Source organism: Artemia franciscana, chromosome 16 (assembly GCF_032884065.1).
Source record: "Artemia franciscana chromosome 16, ASM3288406v1, whole genome shotgun sequence".
In the NCBI taxonomy this organism is placed as follows: Eukaryota; Metazoa; Arthropoda; class Branchiopoda; order Anostraca; family Artemiidae; genus Artemia; species Artemia franciscana.
The window spans coordinates 21044709-21072450 of NC_088878.1; the positions used below are offsets into that span (position 1 = coordinate 21044709).

General features: G+C 34.6%; 1 protein-coding gene across 2 annotated transcripts in view; it reads right to left on the bottom strand.

Moving 5' to 3' along the window:
* The window catches only part of LOC136037205 (uncharacterized), a 68234-nt gene that overhangs the window by 14868 nt on the left and 25624 nt on the right, over positions 1-27742 (bottom strand). For both annotated transcript variants that reach the window (XM_065719784.1, XM_065719783.1), the window contains exons 3-5: positions 21325-21479; positions 14784-15613; positions 900-1063 (exon numbers count right to left, since the gene is read on the bottom strand). In XM_065719784.1, the coding sequence (XP_065575856.1) occupies positions 900-1063; positions 14784-15613; positions 21325-21479 (1149 nt within the window). The remainder of the gene's footprint in view (positions 1-899; positions 1064-14783; positions 15614-21324; positions 21480-27742) is intronic.

Genomic DNA, 27742 nt, shown 5'->3' on the forward strand with positions numbered 1-27742 from the left:
GCGTCGTATAATAAATTATGGTTGTTTAATCTGGGCTAGTAACTTTCAGTCTAATTATAGGAGAGTTCAAGTGCAACAGAATAAGGCAATTCGAATTTTAGGAAATCATGATCATGGAAGCGCTAGCGCTGTATTTATATATAAGAAGTTTGATTTTTTGGTATTGGAAAAATCAGAGACATGTATATTGGTATTTTAGTATATCAGTGTCTACGTAATTTAGGGCCTGAAATTTGTAATGATTTTTTTTTTTTTAGCTGAGGTTCTTCTTATCATGATCATGACTCACGAAATTCAAATAATCTTGTTCATGAGTGTCGCAATACTTCCCGGTCGGCTCATGTCTTCAGACACATGGGACCAACTTTCTGGAATCCATTCCCACAGCAAGTTAAGGAATCAGAAAGTCTGCCTCAGCTGAAACGTCACCTCAAGGCCCATCTTCTGAACAATTAGTAATGTTGAGTATTTTAGACCGAAAGAAGGGTATCCTCTCCCTCCTTTTTGTTAAAATAATAATTAGTTTTTTGTTTTGTTTTCTTTTTTGTGTTTTATTTTCTTTTTTATAGTTTATTTATCTTATTTATTTAGTTTTTGATGATAAGTGATATATTTTAAAGAAATGGATCGTATTTGATGTCAGCTATGCTTACAGGCTATTGTGATCTTTTTTTTTTTAGCTGATGAATGAAAGTTTATGCTTTTGTTTTTTAGTAAAGTCACCTACCTACCTACCTTCGGAGAAGCTTCGGTACGGGTTGTATAATGCTACATGGTTTGTTTGTTTTTTCAGATGATTGGCTATTTTCATAGGATTTTTTAGTGATTGGCTGAAACTTACGGACAATTAACAATTAGGTTATATAAAGTTAAATAGGCTAATGCATTACCAATCTTACCTGAAAATATGGTTGCAACGATTAAAGCAATCATTTCTACCTTCGATATCAGAAGCTTGACATCTTGTAAGAAATGCGTGGCTGGCGGTTTGATGTCTAGGTTAACTAGTAACACTAGACATGCTCCTAGCCCCATCATTATTGAATACATGTAGAAAGCCGGCCTGAAATTTAATACAATCTTTAATTTGTATTATGGTGTTATATTTCAAGTGCTGTACTAAAGAAGCTTTAATACCGCGGCTACCCTACAAAAAATGTTTGTTTCTACTGGATGTGGAACTTTTGGGTAAAAGGGCTTTAAGGCAGTAGCCTACAGACTTATTTATAAACTAATTCTGTAAAAAAAAATTTGTCGTTCGTAATGCATATTCTATGCTTTACATAATTCTATTGAACAATTTTTCTCAAATAGTTCCAGCTTGTGAATGCCTATTTTTTTGTATATAACCATAAATTATGAGTGCCCTTTGAATTTACTGGAAATTGAAATATGTTTGAGCAACGAATTCAATGTGTTATTGTTCATTATTTTTTTTTTTTTTAGAACATGGACATAATGAACTGCTAGAAATAATTAACTGATAAAACGAAGTTTCGAACAGGTCATGGTAACGAACTCTAGTAAGGAGCGACCCGGCTCACAGTAACGAACTCTAGTAAGGAGTGACCCGACTCAATAGTAACCAAAACTTTAAAATTTTGAAATCAATAGATATATCAAGATAATTGAATTTTAATGCTGATTCTAAATATATGAGCATCATCATTTGTTTAATCTTACCCATCAAAAGTCACGAGCCTGATAAAATTCGCCTTATTTTCGAAAAAAGACGGAAGCACCCCCTAAAAGTTAAAAATCGCACCATCAGATTCAGCGTATCAGAGAATCCTATTGTAGAGGTTTCAAGCTCCTATCTGCAACAATGTGGAATTTTGTATTTTTTTTTTTATTCAGAAGAAAGATCACGGGTGCGTGTTCATTTGTTTTTTCATTTATTTTTTTTTTCCCAGTGGTGATCGTATTGACCCATTGGTCCTAGAACGCCACAAGATGGCCAATTCTAACGGAAATTAAAAGTTCTAATGTCCTTTTTAAATGACCAAGAAAATTGAAGGGCAACTAGGCCCTCTCCTACCCTCATTTTTTTCCAAAGTCAGTGGATCAAAATTTTGAGATTATTCGACTATGCTGAAAATTCTAGCATAGTCGAAAAAACTAATAACTATGTCTTAGAGGACGACTTAATCCCCCACAGTCCCCAGAGGAAGTGCTGCAAGCTCTGAACTAATACTAACATATAGTATTGGTTATTGAGAAGTATACAGGCGTTTTCAGAAGGGATTCAGAAGCCATTTACCTTAATTAAACGGTCTTTGTGATTCAGGGATTATTCTTAAAGAATTGGAACAAAATTCGAACTTTAGTGTAAAGAGCGAAGTATTGAAGAGAGGCGAACCTCCCCCCTAATATAATAATTAAAAATATACAAATATAGAAGTTCCTTACGTAAGTTAATTCGTAAGTTATGTATATTTATTACTAATCAAACGTTCCTAACAAAAATTTAAAGATCTAGTGTCCTTTTTAAGTAACCAAAAAATTAGAGGGCAACTAGGCTCCCTTTCCCCCTTTTTTTCTCCCCACCTCGTTTTTCTCAAAATCGCCGGATCAAAACTTAGAGTCATTGAGCCAAAAAAGCAAATATTAATAAGCAAATTTCGTTTTAATAATTCATGTACGATGAGCCAAAATCAAACCGATATTAATTCAAAAACGTTCAGAAATTAAATTAAAAAAGTTTTTTTTAACTGAAAGTAAGGAGCGACATTAAAACTTAAAATGAACAGAAATTATTCTGTATATGAAAGGGGCTGTCCCTCCTCAACACTCTGCTCTTTACGCTAAAGTCTGGCTCTTTGTCACTGTTCTACTTTCTAAAACAATAAAAATCTTTGGCGCAAAGAGTGGGGCGTTGAGGAGCCACAGTTCCTTTCATATATGGAATAATTTCATAAGTTTGTTTTAAGTTTTAATGTCGCTCCTTACTTTCAGTTTAAAAAACTTGTTTTTTTATTTAATATGGAGTAGAAACAAGTACCTTTTTCCACTCATCCAAACTGCACTATTCTAACCATAGAGAAAGATTTGCCCATAAACAGTAAAGTTTGGTCATGGGAACTTTAGAAAGCTCCAGGCACGTATGTGGTTTGCTACCAGGACCTTGCCCTTTGAGGTCTTAAGCTTACAGTATTTGTCATACAATTTCCATATATTGTCCATTCGTATCGACTGTTGTGTTTTTCTTTCATAAATTTGTGCCCCCCTCTCTTGAAGGAATATCAGTTCTAGGCAAACAAAGAAATAAAGTCAATATTAAGCTCATATCTAAATCGCATGCCTATCCTTTCCCAGTTTACTTTGCACTGTCAAACTGAGCTTCTTATTAGTTGTAGAAGTAAAATTGGCGACAATTGAAAACCTGATAGACTCAAATTAGCCCTAAATAAACCTGGGGATTAGTAAAAATATCCTTGTGAATGAACATCTACGCTGCATACGTACATAGATGAATTTGGAACTTGGCGCCTTGCCAAGTAAAATTTCCGAGTGTATTTTTCTCTCCAGGTCATTGTCCTATCCCCCCACCCCTCCACAAATTGTTTTCAATATTTTGGCGAAGTTTTCAACAATTTCAATATTATCCAAACCAACTCCACAACATTTTTTGTGTGTGTGATTTTTTTTAAGGCGGCAGTCTCTCGGGATGTCAATCCCATCCCATTACTAACTACATTCCTTCATTTGTAGCCACATTATACCGATACTTATATTACATGTGTCTAATAGCCTTTACTATATATTAAATATGCTTCTTCAAATATTTTATCTTGTTCACATTTTTACGTCGTTTTAGCTAGCTATTAAATAAAATTAAATAAAAAAAAAGTTTTTTCAACTGAAAGTAAGGAGCGACATTAAAACTTAAGACGAACAGAAATTACTTCGTATATGAAAGGGGCGGCTTCCTCATCAACGCCCCGCTCTTTACGCTAAAGTTTGAATCTTTCTCTCAACTCTTCTTTTTAAAACAGTAAAAAACTTTAGCGTAAAGAGCGGGGCGTTGATGAGGAAGCAGCCCCTTTCATATGCGAAGTAATTTCTGTTCGTTTTAAGTTTTAATGTCGCTCCTTACTTTCAGTTGAAAAAACTTGTTTTTTTTATCTAATTTCTGAACGTTTTTGAATCAATGCATGTTTTGATTTTGGCTCTCCGCAGAGAAATAATTCAAACGAAATTTGCATTTTTTTTTCTGGCTAAATGACTTTCTCATAATTTTGATCGAATGATTTTGAGAAAAAAAGAGCGGGGGAGGAAGCCTAGTTGCCCTCCAATTTTTTGGTTAATAAAAAAGGCAACTAGAACTTTTAATTTTTTACGAATCTTTGTATTAGTAAAAGATATACGTAACTTATAAACTAGCTTACGTAAAGAATTTTTTATTCTCATGTTTTTATTACACATATGAGAGGGTTCGCCCCCTCGTCAGTACCTCTCTCTTTACACTAAATCTTAAATTTTCGCCAATTCATTAAGAATGACCCCTGAATGACAAAAGCCGTAGAATAAATAGTTGACATTACTAAAAATACTTTAGCGTAAAGAGCGAGGTATTAGAAGGAGGTGAGTCCCTCATATGGGTAATAATTTCTGTTCGTTTTAAGTTTTAATGCTGCTCCTTACTTCCAGCTGAAAAAAACTTTTTCATATTTATTTTTTCATTGTTTTTTTTTTTTTTAATAATGCTAGTAAATCCTGCGCTCCCTTCATGGAAATTTTCTTCCCCCATGACAAATTCCTCGATAGAAGTTCCCCCAGTATATCCCCCTCTTTTTAACCCCTCCCCCAACCAAAAAATCCTCCTGAAAACACATGTACACTTCCCAATAACCATTACTATATGTAAGCACTGGTCAAAGTTTGTAGCCCCTCCCACGGGGACTGTGGAGGAGTAAGTCGTCCCCAAAGACATAGTTATAAGGTTTTTCGACTACGTTGAATAAAATGGCTATCTCAAAATTTTGATCCGTTGACTTTGGGAAGATAATTAGCGTGGGAGGGGGCCTAGGGACCCTCCAATTTTTTTGATCACTTAAAAAGGGCACTAGAACTTTTCATTTCCGTTAGAATGAGCCCCCTCGCAACATTCTAGGACAACTGGGTCGATACAATCAGCCCTGGGCAAAAGAAAGAAAAAAAAAAATCAACAACAAACAAATAAACACGTATCCGTGATCTGCCTTTTGGCAAAAAATACAAAATTCCACATTTTTGTAGATAGGAGCTTGAAACTTCTAAAGTAGAGTTCTCTGATACGCTGAATCTGATGGTGTAATTTTCGTTAAGATTCTATGACTTTTAGGGTGTGTTTCCCCTTATTTTCTAAAATAACACAAATTTTCTCAGGCTCGTAACTTTTGATGGGTAATACTAAATTTGAAAATTCGTTGAAAATTGGTAAATTCGTTACCACGAACTGTTTGACAACAAACATTTTTAATTGAAAGTAAGGAGCAGCCTTAAAACTTAAACTACGTATATGAAGGGAGCTGCTACCTCCTCAACACCTCGCACTTTACGCTGAAGCTTTTAAGTACTTTTGAAAAAAGCTTCTTATTGTTTCAATTAAACGAACCATTCGTTTCAGGAGTTGTTCTTAAAGAATTGGGACTAAATTCAAACTTTAGCGTAAAGAGGAAGGGCTTGAAGAGGAGGAAATCCCCTTTATATGTGTAATAATCCCTGATCATTTTAAGTTTTAATGTTGCTCCTTACTTTCAGTTGAAAAAAATTTGTTTTTTTATTTAATTTCTAACCATTTTTGTAAATAATCCCAGGAAATCTGCATATCCTCGAGACAATTCATTTTCGTTGAAAATTTGCCCAGGACAATTACTCTTAACAACTTAACGCGTAAAATTGAGAAAGAAAAGAAAAAACAAGAAATACAAAAACAATTTTGTATAGGAATTCTGGCACATTCCCCCAGTGTATGTATAATTTCCTCTGACAAGCTCATCTCCTGGAAACAACCTCCCCCCCCCTCCATGAAAACTTACCTCGTAAAAAAAAACAGCAGAAAATTCGTCCTCCAATCTTGAAAGGTATAATTTTTATAACTTAAACTGGGAATAATTTCTATAACTGGGAATGTGGGGGGTCATGTTATATTAAAAGACATGGTTATTGGGCCTTTCAACTATGAAGAACAAAATGAAGATCGCAAATTTAAAATCGGACGATTTTAGGGAAATAGTTGTGGGGGAGGGGGCCCAGTTGCCCTCCAATCCTTTTGGTCACTTATAATTGCACTAGAACTTTAATTTCCGTTTGAAAGAGCCCTCTCAAGATATTCTAGGACCACTGGGTCATTAGGAACACCTCTGAAAAAAAAAACATCCATCCGTGATCTTTCTTCTAGTAAGAAATACACAATTCCACATTTTGGATATAAATAGGCTTGAAACCTCTACAACCAGGTTCTCTGATACGCTGAATCTGACGGTGTCATTTTCATTAAGATTTTATTATTTTTAGGGGCTGTTTCAACCCCTTTTTAAAATGAAGCTAATTTTCTCAGGCCCGTAACCTTTGATGGATAAGATTAAACTTAAGGCAACTTATGTATTTAAAATAAGCATAAAGATCCAATTCTTTTGATGTACCAATTGTATCAAAATTCCGTTTTTTAGAGTTTCGGTTACTATTGAGCCGGGGCGGTCCTTACTTCAGTTAGTTACCACAAACTATTTGGTGACCAGTAGTGAATATTCCCCCTCCATTTTTTGGAGAGGGGGGATTGTTTTTCAATATCTAGCGGGTAGCTTTGTCATTTTCTCAATTTTTATGGACAAATTTAGCCCATACGATCAAACAGTTCGTGGTAACGAACTGTAGTAAGGAGCGACCCGGCTCAATAGTAACCAAAACTCTAAAAAACGGAATTTTGATACCAATAGCTGCATTAAAAGAATGGTATTTTAATGCTGATTTTAAATATATAAGTCTCATCAAGTTTAGTCTTACCCATCAGAATTTATGACCCGGAGAAAATCTGCCTTATTTTAGAAAACAGGGGAAAACATACCCTAAAATTCATAAAATCTTAACAAAAATACACACCATCACATTCAGCGTATCAGCGTAACCCTACAGTAGAGGTTTCAAGCTCCTATCTATAAAAATGTGGAATTTTGAATTTTTTGCCAGAAGATACTTGTTTTTTCCCAGGGGTGATCGAAACAACCCAGTAGTCCTAGAATATTGCGAGAGGGCTCATTCTAACGGAAACTAAAACTTCTAGTGCACTATTTAAGTGACCAAAAATTAGAGGATAGCTTGGCCCCCTCCCACAACAATTGTTTTCTCAAAGTCACCGGATCAAAATTCTGAGATAGCCATTTTATTCAGCATAGTCTAAAAACCTTATAACTATGTCTTTGGGGACGATTTACTCCCCCACATTTGTAGTAGGAGGGACTACAAATTACAAACTTTGACCAGGGCTTATATATAGTAATGGTTATTAAGAAGTTTACACACGTTTACAGGGGGATTTTTTGGTTGGGGGGGGGGGTATTTTTTGAGAAGCGGAAGAAATGTTGGGGTAACTGTTCCATACAGGATTCGTCATGGGAGAAAAAATTTCCATGAAGGGAGCGCAGGATTTTCTAGCATTATCTAAAAAAAAAAAAAAATAAATATGAAGACGTTTTTACAACTGAAAGTAAGGAGCAGCATTAAAACTTAAAACAAACAGAAATTATTACGCATATGAGGAGTTCACATCCTCCTAATACCTCGCTCTTTACGCTAAAGTATTTTTCGTAATTTCAACTATTTATTCTACGGCCTTTGTGATTTAGCGGTCATTCTTAAGGAATTGGGACAAAATTTAAGCTTTAGTATAAAGAGCGAGGTACTGACGAGGGGGTAAACCCCCTCATATACATAATAAAAACTTACAAATACAAAAGTTCGTTACATAATATAATTCGTAAGTTACGTATATCGTTTACTAATAAAAATGTTCGTAAAAAATTAAAAGTTCTAGTTGCCTTTGTAAGTAACCAAAAAGTTGAGGGGGCAACTAGGCCTCCTCCTCCGCTCCTTTTTTCTCAAAATCATTCAATCAGAGAAAGCCGTTTAGCCAAAAAAATAACATGCCAATTTTGTTTTAATTATTCATATGCGGAGAGCCAAAATCAAAACATGCATTAATTCAAAAACGTTCAGAAATTAAATAAAAAAACAAGTTTTTTTTAACTGAAAGTAAGGAGCGACATTAAAATGAACAGAAATTACTTCGTATGTGAAAGTTTTTTACTGTTTTAAAAAGTAAAAATGAGAGAAAGTGTCAAACTTTAGCGTAAAGAACAGGGCGTTGAGGAGGGAGCAGCCCCTTTCATATACGAGGTACTTTCTGTTAGTTTTAAGTTTTAATGTCGCTCCTTACTTTCAGTTAAAAAAAACTTGTTTTTTTTATTTAATATACAATAAAACTGCCAGAAACCTTTTTTGCACACAGTCAGTATGGCTACAAAGCTCTCCTCTCCGAAGAAACAATTAAACAGCAAAAAACCCTTAGTTATTTAACTTGTCTATAGTTATAAAAGCTAATAAGCGGATGCATATAATAATTACAATGAAGAATGATATGGTGTTGTCAAAATGCCGTTGCATCAGGAGTCAAACTGATTTTGCATGTCATAGCCCCGATGATGAATATTAAATTTCGTGCAGCAGATTGAATTGCCATAAAAGGGGAGAAAAATACCCGAAACGAAACTGATCGGGAATTCCCATGAAATGACATATTATTTATCAAGGTTTTTTTTCTGCTCATTGCCGGCTGATGTGCAAACACAGGTTTTTTTTCATTAGATGACAAAAATCTAATTTCATTAGATTGTAAAAACACAGTTTTTTTTTCACTAGATAACATATAGCCGACATATAATTCAAATATCAAACGCTTGCTGAAGTCTGCAGTAATAAACTAGATCTACGTTGCATGGGCAACGTGAGGTGTTGCGGCAACCTTTGCTCGGCTTCGCCGAGTAAAGTGTTGCGAGAGCAACACTTTGGTTTTGTTTCCTCGCTGCGACTAAACGCTGAAGTTGTTAATCTGTAAGGATGCTAAAATACATACTAGGTACACCAACTCGCAAAAGTTGCAAACTCCTCATTGCTAAAGATGATTGTAGCCTTACAGCCGATTATTACTTACAAGTCCCCTACATGTCTTACCACTGGAACCAAATTGGTCTTACCATCAAATACAACGGAAACAAAAAATAGGTAGCCTTCACCAACTAGTAAGAGTTGCGAACCCCTCATTGCCGAGGATGATTATGAGCTAACAGCCGACTGTTGCTTACAACTCCCCTATATGTCTCACAATTGGTATCGGCCTATTTTTGGTTTCAGTGTGTACCTTACTACTGAAGTTGTCAACCCCTTTAAACTTTCAAACTGGTATATCTCATGAAGGAATTTTTGTACAAAAAAATGGATGACATATACTTTGATCAGCTCATCAAAAGCTATCGACTGCCGTCGAAAAAAAAAATCTATCTGTCTTAGTTCAAAAGTTGACTTTTTTGCCGTAGGCCAACTTTCTAACGTCATCACTTAGAAAGGAGCAAAGGATAAACTCTAATTTCTTTAGCAATGAGTTAACTTTTAAAGTTTAAGAGGCACATCTGATACCATTTCTCTACCGCAATCCCAAGTGCGAAAAACCGAATGATAAACTCAGCTGAAATCACGAACAGAAATGGGTAGAAACAATAGATGGCAGCACTTTCGGACCCGTGGGAAAATGCCGCTTTTTTGCTTCTCTAAATTTTTCTATTTATCACTCAAAGAAGATATATTGGCTGTGGGGCAGGGTAACTGTCGCATATATTTAACACTTATAGATTTTAGTCCATCTTCAATTTGAAACTGGTGCCTGCCTGCTTGCCTGCTAGAACGGAGCTTTCCACTCGAAAGCAGAAACATGGTTTGATGAAACGAAAGCTTGGCTGCATAACTTCAGATAGTCCTCTCTGACATAGGCTATACAACTCCTCTTCACTTCACACACTATAGGCTCTGGCTCAAGGACAAGCAAAAACCATCCTTTTTGGCCCCAGGCAAGAGTTCTACGAAGCTTTCCAAAATGTAAAGTCATATTCATCAATCCGGCCTAAGGTCCACACTTTCCGTAAAAACCGCAGAGGTTAGACCCTTGCCACTTTCTAGGAATAAGCTGAAATCGGGGTGCTAGGAACAAAAAAAAAAAAAAAAAAAAAACACGACAAAACCAAAGTGTTGCTCTCGCAACACAATTAACAAGCAGCTCTATAAACAGCGTCATGACATGCGCGTATTATATTTGATTAAAACATAAGAGATAGCCCTTTTAAATCCATGATAGCACCAATAAATATCCTTGAATCCTCACCTCATTTGCTTATTCCTTTCTCTCCGGAAGTTTCTATGTCCTACTTAAAATTATTTGATGGCAAAGTTTTTTCTATTGATGGGGAACATCCAAGTTGAAAATATCATCCACAAAGCTAATGCATCTGTCTTCTTCTTAAGATCCTTATTAATTCTTGAGCATCCTTCCCATTCTTTAAGGATTTATACCACCTCCTTTGTTCAACTTCCAATTTGGCACTATGGCGCTTCCCAGGAAGAGTCGAACAACATTGAACCCTCCAAAAAGTACCCACCAGACGATTCCAAAGAAGGTAGAGTCCCATGCTCTCTTCTTCTAAGAAAAGCTAGGTTATAAATGTTTATGGGTAGGAGATTTATTTTGTTTGTTGGTTTTCCAAGAATTGTAGTAGGCCTACTAAACCCTCAGGCAGAAAATATTTTCCCAGAAACACACTTCCCGTCCAGATACCGTCCTCAACTCTTGTCTTTAATTCAAGACATGAGAATACAACTATTTTCTATCAATATAACTTGGCAGTAGACAGAGTCTATTAATTCGATTCATTTTCAAGACATTTTCGATTTGCTAATTAGCAACCGCAGGAAAGATATTCGATGAAAAGTTGGGGGTGCACTCATTAACTAAAATCGTCCTATCTTCAGCAAACACGACCTCTTGCCTACAGTTGAGACATAACTGAAACACTACTTTTGTCTCCTACATTACTGAAAAAATTGATGAAACATTACAGTGGTTTTCCTCATCTTGTTGTATGTGCCAACTCCCGTGTTTTCCTTCCCTTTTCTGTTGAATTAACTTCTTTCATTCTTTGTATACTTTACTGGTTTAATTGACTATAATATTTCCGACGCTCAATTCAACGTATTTTTTTTCTCTCGCTCTTTTTTCCCTGTCTTTCCCATTGTACTTGCTGGGTGAAGTGCAAAGAAAGGGGATCAGCACCACCGGTTTAGACGTGTAAAGTGTAGCGCCACATCATTTATCTGTTTCTGGTCAGTCTTATCGCACAACCTGTGTGTTGCATTTTGTAGATTAGATAGTGGAATACTCTGTACAGGTTTAATCACTAAATAAAATCATTAATTCTTATCGCACAACAAATTCAAGGAATTCATTCATTGTTGCCATGAGTTTAGCCCATACGATCAAACAGTTCGTGGTAACCAACTGTAGTAAGGAGCGACCCGGCTCAATAGTAACCGAAACTCTAAAAAATGGAGTTTTGATACCAATAGTTACATCAAAAGAATCGCATCTTAATGCTGATTTTAAATAAATAAGTTTCATCAAGATTAGTCGTACCCATCAAAAGTAACAAGCCTGGAAAATTTACCTCATTTTAGAAAATAGGGGTAAACACCCCCTAAAAGTCATACAATATTAACGAAAATCACATCATTAGATTCAGCTTATGAGAGAACCCTACAGTAGAAGTTTCAAGCTCCTATCAACAAAAATGTGGAATCTCACATTTTTTACCAGAAGACAGGTCACGGATGCGTGTTTATTTGTTTTTTTTGTTGTTTTGTTTTTGTTGTTTTTTTTCCCAGGGGTGATAGTATCGACTCAGTGGTCCTAGAATGTCACGAGAGGGCTTATTCTAATGGAAATTAAGAGGTCTAGTGCCCTTTAAAGTGACCAAAAAATTGAAGGGCACCTGGGTCCCCTTCCACGCTCATTTTCCCCCAAAGTAACCAGATCAAAGTTCTGAATAGCCATTTTATTCACCATAGTCAAAAAACCTAAAATCTATGTCTTTGAGGACGACTTACCCCCCAAATTCCCATGGGAGGGGCTGCAAGTTACAAACTTTGACCTGTGTTTACATATAATAATGGCTATTGGGAAGTGTAAAATGTTTTCAGGGGATTTTTTTGGTTTGGGGAGAGGGAGAAGTTGATGGGGGGTTTACGTGAGAGGATCTTTCCATGGAGGAATTTGTCATGGGGGAAGAGAATTTCAATGAAGGGGGCGCAGGATTTTCTAGCATTATTAAAAAAAAAACAATGAAAAAATAAATATGAAAAGTTTTTCAACTGAAAGTAAGGAGCATCATTAAAACTTAAAACGAACAGAAATTATTACACATATAAGGGGTTTACCTCCTCGTAATACCACACTCTTTAAGCTAAAGTAGGTTTAGTAATTTCAACTATTTATTCTACGGCCTTTGTGATTCAGGGTCATTCTTAAGGAATTGGGGCAAAATTTAAGCTTTAGTATAAAGAGCGAGGTATTGACGAGGGGGTGAACCCCCCATATACGCAATATAAACATACGAATATGGAAGTTTGTTACGTAAGTTAATTCGTAAATTACGTATATTTTTACTAATGGAAACGTTCGTAAAAAATTAAAAGTTTTAGTTGCCTTTTTAAGCAATCAAAAAATTGGAGGGCAACTAGGCCTACTCCCTCGCTCCTTTTTTTCTCAAAATCTTCTGATTAAAACTATGAGAAAGCCATTTAGCCAAAAAAAATTAATATGCAAATTTCGTTTTTATTATTTATGTGCGGAGAACCAAGATCAAAACATGCATTAATTCAAAAACGTCCAGAAATTAAACAAAAAAACAAGTTTTTTTTTAACTAAAAGTAAGGAGCGACATTAAAACTTAAAACGAACAGAAATACTCCGTATATGAAAAGGGCTTTTCCTCCTCAACGCCCCGCTCTTTACGCTAAAGATTTAGACTATTGTAAAAAGTAGAGTTAAGAGAAAGAGTCAAACTCTAGCGTAAAGAGCAAGGCATTGAGGAGGAAAAGCCCCTTTCATATACGGAGTAATTTCTATTCGTTTTAAGTTTTAATGTCGCTTCTTACTTTTGGTTAAAAAAACTTGTTTTTTTTTTATTTAATACCTTAAAGAATCACCCTATCTGGTTTATCATAAACTTTTTTAGTTTGTGCGGATGAACCCGCACAAACTTTTATTATTTGAAATTGATTGGACGGTCTTGCTATAACTTGCAGAGCATGAATAAGAGATCTGAATAAATGATAGAAAACTTAAAGCCAACACTTAATTTCCTAGTCATCTTTGAAAAACCATTTAACTTACCCAGCTTTGTGCTGGAAATACACATGTTCAGTTTTAATGAATGATATATCATCAGAAAGTGTGATTTTTTTTAAATTTTATTAAAGAGAGCAGAATTTTGTTTTTAAAGCTCGGGAAAGGGCATTCCCTAAGACTTCTGTAGCATAACTACTCGGAAAACCTTCCAAATTAGTTCAAAGGCACTACTATTTGAGTAATTTGGCTGCTTTGGGAGTTCCAAGTGGTGGCATCCGCTTTGACTGAACAACTCGCAGACAAAAGCAAAATAAAATTTTACTTTCTTTTTGCTAATCGACCTTATGTATTCGAGACGGTCAGCCAACGCTCGGACTAGCAAAATGATTTTTAAGGTTTCGTATTGCCTTAATGTATGCTTTAACTAATTTTCCATGAATTCTTTTAAACCGTTATGTTTTTGATGCCTTTTTTTCCATTCTTCTAAATTTATTTGACCAACAGTTTCAATGTAAAGGAGGAAGAGCGGGCATGGTGACTTCATTTTTTTTTGGGGTGGGCAATTATTCTCTAATCCTCACAAAGCAGTATACGCTACGTTTTTTATTTATGCCGGTTGCCCGACAAGCTTCGCTGCTAATTTGAAATTAAAATGCAATTAAATTGAAACTACACTTTTATAAGAACTAGGTTCTTAAAATCAAGATGATTACCCCAAAATGAAACAAAAGATAAAATAAAAAAAATTAAAGAACACAGTTTAATGGCATCGGGTATCCAAGAAAAGTTTTAGAAGCCAATTCGACTCGATCCATTTTAAGGCTCTTAATCACATTAATGCATTATTCTCATTGGAGTTTATAGGCAAGCGCATTTTTTCAACAAGATAATTGGCACACGATAATCTAAATCAGGAATGCCATTTTTTTTCGTCGATTGTTATATTATCACAATTGACAGTAGCGCAAAGCACAACAGCAATCAGGGTACTTGTCTATTATCCCGTTCACACTTAAGTTCTTGATCTGAGTAAAACCGGTTTCTCTCTCAGCATTTGGTTATAATTAGCTTAGTCTGAGTGAGACAAACTCCTAGGTAGGTATATTTTAATTAAATATTTTATAAATACAGTTGGTTAGGTATTTCATATAATGCGTTCTAAGCGGTCTGTTTTCTATAATTCCCTGAAGTAGTTTCCATATTTTTGTTACTAAAGTCTTATATTTTCATCGAATCATTGAATATTTCATTATCATTAACTTAACTTCACTTCTTGAGAATGGTCGGGATAATAAACAAGTAGGCTACCAAAATTAGAAACAAAATAATTGGGTTTGGAGCAAATAGTACTTACGTAAAATCCTTATCTGGTAGACCTTCACTTGCTTTGTCAATTGTCCATCCAGAAAAAGCAGCGAAACCCATGGCACCGAAAATTCCAAAAACTCGCTGCAATGCTATATCTCCTTTGTATTCAGTTATTACTGACATAGCTGCACCTTCAAATAATATCATGGAACCTCCTAATGTTATGGCAAATGCCACTCGAGTAACAGTATACCACCAAAAGGTGTTACTAGCACCTAAATCAACTATCCAATTGGGATTGCTGCAAAATTGAGATCGAGCCCCTTCGATAAAACATTTTCTTCGGCATCGAGCTTGGTTGAGCAGATTCTGGAGGCTTGGAGCTAATTCAGGAGAACATTTAAGACTAAAATTTGTATAGCTTTGGTTATTAAATATAAAAGTCTCAATCTCGATTCTTCCACCATTATCAAACATGGTTAAATTGTTAGCTTTCCAAGGAGTTAAGCCTTCCTCAGCAGTTGAACGAACTTCACAGAAGTCACCGCTGCAGAAAAGACCTACATCTTTTAGGTCTTTATAAAATATTGACTTTCTTTTCAATGTCTCATTTACCAACTTCATTGTTTCAAGAGTATCTTCCATTAAAAAAAAATCACATTCATAACCACAGGCACCAAATTCCAGTGTTGCATTATCATAAATATTTAGGTTGCAGTGTTCAACAGAGTTGTCAAAAAAGAGAGGAAAATCAGCCGAACATGGAGCATCAAAACTTATATTTTGTGGCATCTTTGTAATTAATCGTCCTTTTGGGATTGCAAGAAAGAAGAGACCATTTACTGCTGTTGCTATCAGAAGTCCAAATAGCAGCCACTGAAAAAAAGGCCTTATAAAATATAAAGGAAAAATTGATCATTTGAAATGGCTAGCATTTTAATAACAAGCATACATAGACCACACACAAAAATGTTTCAACATTATATTAGTTTCTACACATTTTCTTTTTAATGTTAGTACTATAAGGAAGATTTTTTCAAGAGATTGAAACAGAATCTCTAGCTTTGAGCTTTAATTAAATTTTAGTTACTATGTCTGTGCTTCGTTGTCTTAATCAATTTTATTCTGTAAATCAAACCAACGCGGGTTTTAGTAAAAACTGAAAGGTGAAAATTTCTTAGCATTGCGAATGTCCAGGGTATGCTCCCATTTAATCATCTAAATAATTGTTACATAAGGATGAATTAATTATTACATTGAGTAAACTTAGTTTAAATATCTATCAAAACTTGTAAAGTTTTTAATGGGAGGAGGGGGTAAGTCAGGACCCAAATTTAAGCAATAATTTCGTACGAAATAAAAGATATTACCTAAAATAGAGTGAAACTGAGATTTTCCGTAATTTCCTTCTTCCCTGGTATAGTTCGTTCCTCATATTCCAAGTGGTTTCCGTAAAGATAAAATTTCATTAAAAAAGAATATCCAAACACGGATGGAGAGGTCAAATAGACCATCCTTTTTTTCATCCCTAGATAACAAACATATACAGAAAGTTTCAAGTTCCGTATAATTTTCTTGATAATTTCTTGAAGAAGATGTCTGATTTTAATAGCAAGAAACAAACAAAAAAAGATTGAAAAGTAATTTAGTTCTACAAAATGGGGGACAGCACTATTTTAAAAACGATTTATTAGTTATTATTAAAACAACTTATGGAAATAGTAAATCTCGGAAGTTAAGGAAAAAGATTGCCCTTTGGAAGGACAAAGAAGTGCGATCAAATAACAACGCCTGATCAGTTATGCAAATAATTTTTTCATGCTTGAACAGAAACCAGTCGATCGAATTGAAGACGTACCTGGTGTCGAATAGAGCTGAATAATACAAATAGGAATTCTAGAAGAAAAAAAGCAGTTAAACCAGAATTACCTGAGAGTATTTATATGCTTTAATCCGGATGCCAAGGCAAAGTTAGAATAAGTGAAGTGGAATAATACCCAAGTCTCGTGAGAAATAAGATGCCAATGCTTTACAGATGAAGTTAGATAATTTTGTGTTTTTAATCCAATCTGTAGTGGATTTGACTAATAACTATACTCAAAGAGATTAAAGTGCACATCTAAACTTTCAATATAATTAGATACAAATTGCACAAAAAGTGTCATTACTATCAGATTAGTTTGGGGCCAACTTGTCCAGAAATTATTGGAAAAGATTAGGCTATTTGGAAGAAAATGAAAACTATTGAAATTAAAAGATTGGTCACACGATATATTTGCTGTTTTAAAATACACCTGCGCAATGAGCAATGCTTGTGATTCTTATGGCAGGAGTGAGGAAACCTTTCGCTATGAGGGTTGAAACAGCTATTTTAAAATCTTAAAGGGTACCAGAGAGTCGAGTTTTGGCCTAGTTTTCCTCTACTCGCTTCGACTTTTGGGCGCCATGAGCTGCGCTGGGCAGATAGGACCTCACCTCGCTCGGGTTGGTCATTGACTGAACCAGAAATGTCGCTGCTTACTCAAGCGCTTGTAGATGCATAACCAAATCTATGTGTTTGACTAAACTATTATAATTTGTTTCGGTCTTTCAACAGAAAAAAAAAATATTCATACAGTGGCCATCTTTGGAAATAGTTATGGTCTATTTTATGGCTCCAAAAAACCGGAACTATTCGTAAAAATTTTGCTTGTAGCAAATTCCTGAAAACATAATTTTTTTGAGAATCTTCTATTACTCATGTTTATTATTCTTCAGCAGTATAACCAAAGATTTTGGGGAATGTGTGAACGTGCGGGGAGGGGTTCAATCCCTTCGTAAAATAAGAAAAACTTTCTATAAATATATGCATTGAAGAGAAAATTCATTTTTCAAGATGGACCACCTCGGAAATAGGATTTCGGCCACGACTCAAAGATAAAAAAATTTCAATGAACAAATATAATGGACCGATTCGTACGATGGATCCGTGGTTCCATACAGATATCCCTCCATCTATGCTCTTTCCACTGTCCAATCAGTAAGGCAGTTCATTTGACTCCCGATAATGAGAAAAATTGGTATAGGTAGAAACAGTTAAATTGGAACTTCTAACCCATGCATAGAATATAATAAACAAATAAAAAAACTAAGAACAAATAAACAAATATTTGTTCAAAGATATAGGCACCAGCTATATTTTCTTTATCCTCTTTCTTATATAGCTTTAAATTCACTCTCGGAATGATGAAGGATTTTGCCAAGTTTCCTGCTTAACAGAAACATTAGAAATTAGCTTAACAACCAAAATAGCCTTCAAATCTTGCTTTGTTTCATAAAACGTATGCTTTTTCTATCCTTCGCTACAAATTTAAATAAAGCAATTTAACTTTATAATAAATAAAGACATGTATGTGACAAAACACCTTAATATTGTGAAACTAAATTGCCGGTTTAACTACAAGGTAGTTAAAAGCCTTGCTGAAAAGGATGAAATTTTCCAAAAAAATATAGTGTCCAAACTACATCTGCCAAGACAAGTTCCATATAGTTTTGGTCGATAAATTTTGTCCAAGAATCAAGGTCACACCCTTAGTTGTTTGAAAATAAAGCTAGGTAAGCGCAGCAGATCCAGGTTCAACATATAGGCTTATGATTAAGGCTGTACAACCCGGCACGGTGGTGAAGCCTGTAGCCTATAGGCCCTGACTTGTGGGGCCTTTACACAAAAATTCCTAGTATTTATAGTATTTCAAATACAAAAAGGTAAATTATTTTGGAGAAAATTAAATGGGGAAAAAAATCGCAGTGCCTATTGTTTTAATTAGAACAGACCTCTTACATTAGGGATAGAAACCCTGGAAAGTGAAATTTAAAAAATGCCGACTTTTCAGCCCTCATTATGCCCATTCATCTGGGAAAGTATTAGCCCATTTGAATGGACTAATATTGAATGGGCTAAGCAATTAGTTCATTCAGTTGGGAAACGCGGTTTCTGGATCAAGAAAGTTGTTTGGCGATTCTATTGTTATATGGATAAAACTCAAATACTTAAAAAAAATCTCAAAATATTTAAAAAAATATACAAAAATAAGTATGGCTTTCCATAAATCATGGTTTTTGAGGGAACAATTTTTAAACTTTTTTTTCAAATATTTACATTTATTGTATTTTTTTCCTATAGCTTGGCAAAATTCCACCATGTAGTTTTTTTTATACAGCAACCAAAAATTTAGTCGGTTTTTTCTTACAACCAAAGGAAGCAAGTACAGGGTAATTTATTCAAGGGGTGGGTTTAATGTTTCAAACAATAGAAAAAATCAAAAAATATTGAGCAAAAACTTCAGATGATAGGATAGTACTAATTGCATTCTCAAAATTGACCTATTAACAGTGTCTCAATGCCTACCTACTTATCGTGAGTTCTCACGATTCTTTTAATTAATATAACAATCCAAAAGCAGATATCACGATCAAAAGATAAATATAGACACTTGGATTTTGTTTCCAAGTAAGTTCCCAAGAAAATTTTGGATAATAATCAGAATAATCGTCAGCTTCACGTCACTTTTATTTTGAATTTGGGGGGAAAAAAGCTCAGTACCATATAGCTCACATTTTGGACCTTGAACCATACTAATTTAAAAAAAAAAGGTTTCAATTGGCTGTGAAGAGTAAAAATTAAATTTAAAATAGTGCTTGTGCTACTTGCACCTAATCAAAGTGCTCATCTACAGTGCTCCTAGTTCTTAACTAAAAGCTTTTCTGAGTGCAACATATATAGTTTGTAGGAAATCAAATGTAAATATTTATTGTGTGTATAGACTCGGATACATTTAACAAAAAATTATCCAATATCCCTTTGCTGCATCTCAAAAAACAAATATTAATTTCCGAATTTCCAATTTTCCAGTCAATTTTACAGTACGCTTCATTTTTTTGCAGAACAAAGAATACATAAGTTTTGCTGTTTTTACTGTTTAGCTTAGATGTCTCTTACGCAGTGATGGTAATTGCACAGACTGCCTCTTCAAGTCAAAGGTGTATGAGGGGATAAAAGCATTTAAAAACTTACAACCGCAATAGTTACGCTGCAAGCAGAAGCCCGTTAAGTTAGGAAATCATTTGCACCGGTTTCAAAACGGTGGCAAGATACCACCAACGGAACACAATTGTGAATTTCCCTTATCAAAAGCTGTTGATAACAGCACTTCATTTGGCTATCAAAACACTGAGAGATCACAAATAAAAAAAATTGACGTTTCTTTCTTCCAATATCTTCTTTGAATCTACTTAAGATCATCCAGTTTTATACGACCTTTGCCCGATTTCAGAAAAAGAGAAATGGAAGCAATAATATTAATTTATTTACAAAAAAAGAAAACACTTCAGTGACTGGGCAAAGAAAGAGTGCTTTGTTCCTTGGTGTGAGATCAGAAGAAAAACCCAAAGTCATAGCTCTAAAAAAAGTAAACAAGCTAAAAAAAGCCTTTAGCTAAAAAAAAAAATATAATAGCCTTTAGCTAAAAAATGAACTAAGAATTACTTTTCATTAATCATGGTTTTGATGACCAATTTTAGACTTTTTTTTCTTCCGATGTTTACATTTATTGTTTTTTTTTGTTTTGTTTTTTGTTCTATAGTTTGGTAAAATTCCACCATGCAGTTTAGTATACAATAACCGAAAATTGTGTCAGTGTTTTCTTACAACCAAAGGAAGTAAGTACACAGTACTTGGCAAAGCTACTTCTTTTTAAAGAAAATATTCTTCTAGATATTTTCAGATTTTTTTAGCTATTTGAGTTTATCCATATAACACTAGAATCGCAAAACAGCTTTCTTGATCCAGAAACTGTGTTTCCCAGCCTGAATGGGCGTCATAATGAGGGCTGCAACTAACAAATTAACAGCTTAAAAAACCTGTCACAAAAAAGCTCAAAAAAAGGAAACACTTCAGCTGTTGGGCAAAGAAAAGACTGCTTTGTTCCTTGGTTTGAGATCAGAAAAAAAACTAAAGCTTGTTAAAGTTTTTAATTTTGTGAGAAAAAAAATCCATTCTTTAATAAAGTTTTCTGGAGCTCCTTTGTGTGCTAGAATCAAGACATTCGAAACACGTTTACTTCTATCACCAATAATTTTGTGAGGTTGATTTTTTTTGGTTTTCATGGAATATTTGGTGCTTCAAACGTAAATATCGTCAAATATTAACTATACCAAAAAAATATGGACGCTAAGTAAAAAAAATACATTTTTTTTGTTTAATATCAGATATAATAGAAATATCACCCCACAAATGTATTGCAAAGCCATGATTGACAAAAAATTATGATGTAACTCGATGTGTTTTTATAGCATATTTCAATTCTTGAGTCAACAATCCCAAGGCTTTGCTATTTATTACGGATTACGGGCATCAGTCTGAAGCCCTATATTTAGGGTTGAAGTAGTATCAATTCAGGGCAGTGTCACTCACATGTTTAATCAAATACTTCAACGGAATATACCCTTTCTAAGGGAGTCCTCTGATTACTAGACTTGTCTAATGAATTTTAAACATGGTTACTTTCTTACATGAGGCCCTTCTGTCAAAGGTACAAAGATATAATCACCTTAAAGTTCCCAACTTTGTCAGCAATTGTTGTGAAAATAAAAGGCGTTAGAAGGGAGAAAATGGCAAACATGGCCATGATATAGCCTGTTTCTTCGTCTGTTATCCCCAGCATCCGCATGTGAAGCGTCATAAATGGCAATAGGGCAACGATACCTAAAAAAACATAACAATAATTGACTGAAGTACGAGCTGTCTCAATGCCAAAAAGTAAAAGAATCGAGTGGCATGTAATTCAGTGCTCCCTGTTGTAGTACATTGGATTGATGCTATGCTTGGGAACACGGAACCCAAGGATCGATTCCCACCCACCGCAGGGTTGAGTGATAGGCTTTCTACCTGTCCCATCAAACCAAAAAAAGCTATTGAAACGTTGGTGCACCGTCATTTTGCTCCAGTAATGGCTTCGGAGATCTCTATCCTTAATAATATGAAAAAAACTTCGTTTTCTTAAAGAGTTAAAGAGGCTGCGTCCCAAAGTCGAACCTTAAAACGTACAGGAATTAGAAGAGGCAGTTGGGGGGCTGCCGCCCCCCAAACCCTCAGCTTTTAAAGACTCTTTTGTACAGGTTTTTTTTTGTGGGGGGACTTCATTGTTACTAATTACTAGTTTCGGCGCAATGGTTCTCCTGTCCTCTTGTGTTTAACATTTTTCGAAGTTATTCCATTATTCATTCATTTCAATTTTTTGTTAATTAAAAGAGGGCCTTTCCGAAGCCAAGAGCGGGGGGTTAGCAAAAAAACAAAAAACCTGTACAAAAGAGTCTTTAAAAGCTGGGGGTTTGGGGGGCGGCAGCCCCCCAACTGCCTCTTCTAATTCCTGTACGTTTTAAGGTTCGACTTTGGGACGCAGCCTCTTTAACTCTTTAAGAAAACGAAGTTTTTTTTCATATTATTTCTGTACGTTTTTCTACAATCCATGGTGGATGTAATTTAATAATTCCTGTACTCCTCGTACAGGAATTAGGAGAGGAGCTTGGGTGGCCGCCGCCCCCCCCGCTTTTAAATCATTGTATAAAATAGAAAAAAAAATAGATAGAATGACCGAAATGTTTCTTTTGCTCATAAGAAGCTAATATTCTGTTATCTCTCAATTGATAAGCTGTCCAGGTGTTATCAAAATTTTTTTGGTGTTGTGAAAAAATACCGCCCGTAAGGGACTTGAACCCTTGACCCGAGGATTAAAAGTCCCACGGTCTACCGACTGAGCTAATCACTTGCATGTGTGTAAATATAACTTCTCAATAAGTTTAAAAAATTTCAAATTAACATGGGCTCTTATGGAGAGAAATGCGTTAATTAATTAGCTAATGCGTGGTTTCTGGAAAACAGGGAAGGAGTTATCGGACAACGTTAAAAGGGGGGGGGGGGGTTGGAGGGTCGAAACTTTCGGGGGGTTAAGATTTTCCTACGAAACTTTCCAGGAAAATTACTCGGAGAATTCCGCATCGAATGAGTCTTCGTACACCCAGATCCGATGTCGGATGTGACCTGTAGGCGTCTAGGAAAAAAAAGAACATGAATTTTAAGTGGCTATGCGTGGTTTCTGGAAAACAGGGAAGGAGTTATCAGATCGAGCTGAAATTTCGCAAATGAGCTCCTGGGCCCTAGGGGACCTTAACTTGTGAATTTCAGCCCGATCGGACAACGTTAAAGGGGGGCTGGGGTTGACGGGTTTAAACTTTCGGCCAGATTTTCCCCATGAAGGAAAAGTTGGAGGGGGATGAAATTTTGCAGGTTTCTTAGTTGGAGCTCGGGCTACGAAATGCATCCCTCTCCATCCCTCTGCGACCACTGGAACCGAAGATCGCTTAACATTGTCGTGTGTCGCCTCTTTATAGAGGCACGAGTGTGCCTCCTTGATTTGGCACGACTTGCTTATTAATAATTTTGTAGACGATCTGAAGTGAACTCACATCAGAGCTTGAAACTCACCGTAATATCGGCAGAAATAACGTTTCTGGAGTTTACATTATGGTTTATTAGTTTTGGATTTAATAATTCTAAAGTGCATTTCCACAGTTTAAAAATTTATATTTCTGGCTATTGGTAGTTTGGGTGGTAACACAAGTGAATTGCCTCATAAATCAGTGTTTAATTTCTGTATACTGCATATTTACTTGTCAGCTATGATTTTTTTTTTTACTTAAGATTTTTGGAGAATCTAAATTTTATACTAAAAATTATCAGTATCAAGGCCAGCAATAGGTTATTAATAGTCTTATAAAGTAGGCTTTAAATTTCTGCGGGTTGGTTAGGAACTATTATACTCTTAAAACAATGTCCTATTTTTTGACATGGGCGTTGTGTTTTCAGTAAAACACTAATTTTTCAAATTCTATAAAAAAGGAAAATATCATGAGACGATTTGTTTGAGGGGGTTTTATGTTTGCTATTTGTAAACATATATTTGCACAAGCTAAGCTTTATAGCTAGTTTTATATTTGCACAATCTAAGAAGCAATAATTTTTGTTTGCTACAAATGTCGATTTAACTCTTTACTTCTATTAGAAAAGCTATGTTTTGTTCAAAATATCTTAGTTTAAAGCGAGTCCTTTGCGTGTGCTCGTTAGTTTGTTGTTGTTTGTTTTTTTTTAGAATTATTTCTTCCCTAAAAGATTACGGTAAATCATTTATTGTGGGCACTAAGTTTAACCTCGTCAAAAAAACGAATAATCTATATTTTCAAAAGTGTGGAGAGCGCCCTGAGAGTCGGAAGTATCATTTTTATTGTTAGACTTTGAAGGCTGATCTATTGATAGCTTATGTTCACGTGACCTTTGAGTTATGTGATAATGAGCATTGTCAATAGAAAATTTACCACACGAAACACTGGGCTCTATGCTCACCACTAACGAGAATAGGGACTATTTTGTCGTTCCTGGGATAAGAAAAAGTTCAATCATAAACCCTTTTCTGAAGAAAATGGAAATATTATATTCCCGTAAAAATTTTCCAAGCTCTTTGCTAAGCCTAGGAATATACGGTAGTATAGTGAAATTTTTATTTTTATGTTACGATTTACACAAAAGATTGGGGAATACATTGATTTTTGTCTTTTATTATGTTTTTTTTATGTTGTGATATACGAGATCTGCAGAATAAGATATGTTTTGTATAATTTAGCTCAATGGCTACATGACTGTCTGAACAAATCCTTGAAAGTGTATGAACTAAAAACATTGCCATGCCTCTATTCAAAGAAGGGAAATGGCGGTTTGAAGAGAATAAAGAGTGATCATTATTAGTCACCTTTCTATAAACAGAAGATTTATGTTTGGAAATCTGTTTTCACAATGATTTCCAAGAAGGAAAGCTTCACTGAAACTTAAATTATTCGGTCAGCCTTCATTTGGATATTTCATGATATTTATATGTTAGTTCGGTAGTGTTCTTTCATATCTTAAAGTTTTTGAAGCTCTTTTTTTGCTGGTAAATTAAAAATAAACTGTCATTGACTTAATTTTTTTTTATGTTATACGTAACATCCCATGCTACTTCGATTTCTCTTCAAATTTTGGATATCTTATGATTAGGGCGTTTGAAGAACCCAAACAGAGAGTTTGTAGTGCCAACCCTGTCAGTTTTCTTTGGGATTCCTCTATATCCTCCTCTAGTTACAGGTATGTGTAGCAGGCTTATTCATGCGAAAGTATGAAATATGTTGAATAGATATTCTTAAAAATAGTCTATTTAAATATTCATTTATGAACCAGTTAGAAAATTCCTTTCGCAAATTGTTTTAAAAATTTTGATTAGCATCCAGAAACCAGTTTTTGCTCTCTATTGTATTTTCGTTGTTGTTGTTTTTTTACTACTCGTTATAATTTCCTATCCGGTCTTTTAAACTGAGCATCCAATTTTAAGTAACCACTTTTCCGCTTGAGTTAAAGGATTTTTTGTATTTTTCACGAGCTTATTCAGATAAATCAATTAATAAAAAGAAAAAGGCAGGCGCAGTCAAAATTTCATTTGGGAGGAGTTGGAGCTAAGGTGGTTGACCTTCTTATTTGTAAATAAAATATCCGGATTTTTAACTTTTTTGGTTTGGGAAGGGGGAGGTTGAATCGAATTAGAGCTTTATGCATCGCTGTTGATTCGGAATCGCAAGTCAAAATATTCACGTCCAAACGAACCGAAGCTAAACCCCATTCAAAAATTAAGGTACTTACTTGTTATAGCGACCACACCAAAGAAGTGAATTTAGGTTAGCCCTTATTACATATACCAAAATATGATTGAAAATATAATTCTTTAGTAGCAAAATTAAGGAAACTACGACAGGAAATTATGGAAAACGAGCCACCCAGAACGCAATAAAATTAAATATTTAACCACCTCTATATTAATTAAAATATACCTGCATAGATACCGTTTATAACGCAAAAGCTAAGCTGATTACCTCCGAATGAACACAGAACACCGGTTTCACTACAGATCAAGAACAAAGTGTGGTCGCTATAACACTTAAGTACCAAAATTACTGTAAAATCAAAATGCAAATCAGTATTTTCGAGCAGAATCAAACTTCGAATAAAGTGGTATTTTAAACTAAATCAAGAAATCATTGTAGCAAAGAATTTTTTGCTTATTGACAGCCATTTGCATATGCGCAGGGATTTTTTTTTGTCCCCACCGTATATGAGGATTCTTACAACCATTTTTATCTAATGCAACTCCTCCCACTTTTACAGCTTCGTATTTTACGTAATTGCTCTCCCAACCTTCTCCTCGTATGGAAAATACCATGTTACTTGAGATTAGTTTCCAAATCGTCGTTCGATACTGGTTAAGGAAAGGTAGCTGTCATTATCCAAGTTAAGCTTTAAGTGCCAGTAAATAAATATATATATATATATATATATATATATATATATATATATATATATATATATATATATATATATATATATATATATATATATATATATATATATATATATATATATATATATCCTTTTAAATATTTTTATTAATATTTTATTTATTATTTAATTTGGTTTACTAATATTTTATTATTAACATTTCATTATGATTTCAATAAAATATTTTTTATATTATATAATTAAAAATATTAGAAACATAATATTTTATTAATATGGTTATTATTAGTTTTAAATACATTTTATTTCAATATTTAAAATAATTACTTATTTATTTAAAAAAAAATTAAGTACAAAAATATTTCTCATTTCGAAAAAGAGCCCAAAATCCCTTCATAATTGCGTTTGACCAAATAAAAGAGTCCCATTGGAATCGCCTTGGTTGAAACCCAAATGCAGGAAAGTTACAGCCCCCGACTTTGAAGGAAAACCACTTTTTGAATGAAAAGAATTGATGAAACATCATAAGGGCTGTTTAAGGGCTCCTATGGTAGCTAATTTTTATATCTACTTGCTCTTTATAAATTTGGTTTGATAACACCATCAAAAAGTTCCATATGGTACCCAAAAAGTGTACTTTGGTTGCTAATTCTGGAATGAAAAGGCTGAGAAGAATGAAAAAGTTATCACCATAATCTTCATGGTCAAAAACTCTAAGCTTGAGTTTAAAATCTCCGCTGTTGTATACTCCCCTTACCAGTCCTCTTAATATTTTTCATGAATCCTCTGCAGACTAACAGAACTAGGGCAGTTCTAGTGGGTAGGCCAATCCTAGGCTAGGCTATTGGTGTCAATTCACAAACATTTAGGGCGGGAGGAGGAGGGGGGTTAAAAATGTATTTTTGATACCTAGTGGGGAGAAACTTGTTGCTTTTTTCTGTTTTTTTTATGATAATACAAAAATGAGCATTTTTCGATGAAAATACACCAAAAAGGTATTTTTCGAAACTTAGGTGTGGCGAAAATCTTGGGAGAGGGACGCTGGCACCCCTGCCTACCTCCCTCCCCAATTGACGTCACTGGAACTAAAAGTTAACTGCGATATAGTAGAGCGATGTCTAATGGCTAAGTTCAAAGCTATTCAAAGCTATCGATTATTTCAGCGTGTTTTATGTGGATTTATAGTTGAAAGGAGCACAAAAAAGCCCCATCGAGTGGTGATAGAACTTTGAGGTCTATGTTATCTCATTTGCATAGAATTCTTAGGATATAATAAAATGTTGATTGGGAACGACAAAACCATAAAAAACATAATAAAACAAGAGTAAGGACACAGGGTAGCTGTAAGGACAACTCATTGTTGCCGTGGTAACCTAGATTTGAATCCTTATTCAGACGATTTTTTTTAATACGCATGCTGTTACAAGCACCCATTCATTTCTAATGACCAGTTTTCCTAAAATATTTAAAGTCCAAAAATCAGATAGTATACTTTCAGGTGAGAATTTAAAAATTCTTTGCAGCATTGCAGGAGAAATATTGCATTAATAATAACACAAGTTTTCGAAAAGTATATTATCTACTAATACTACAAC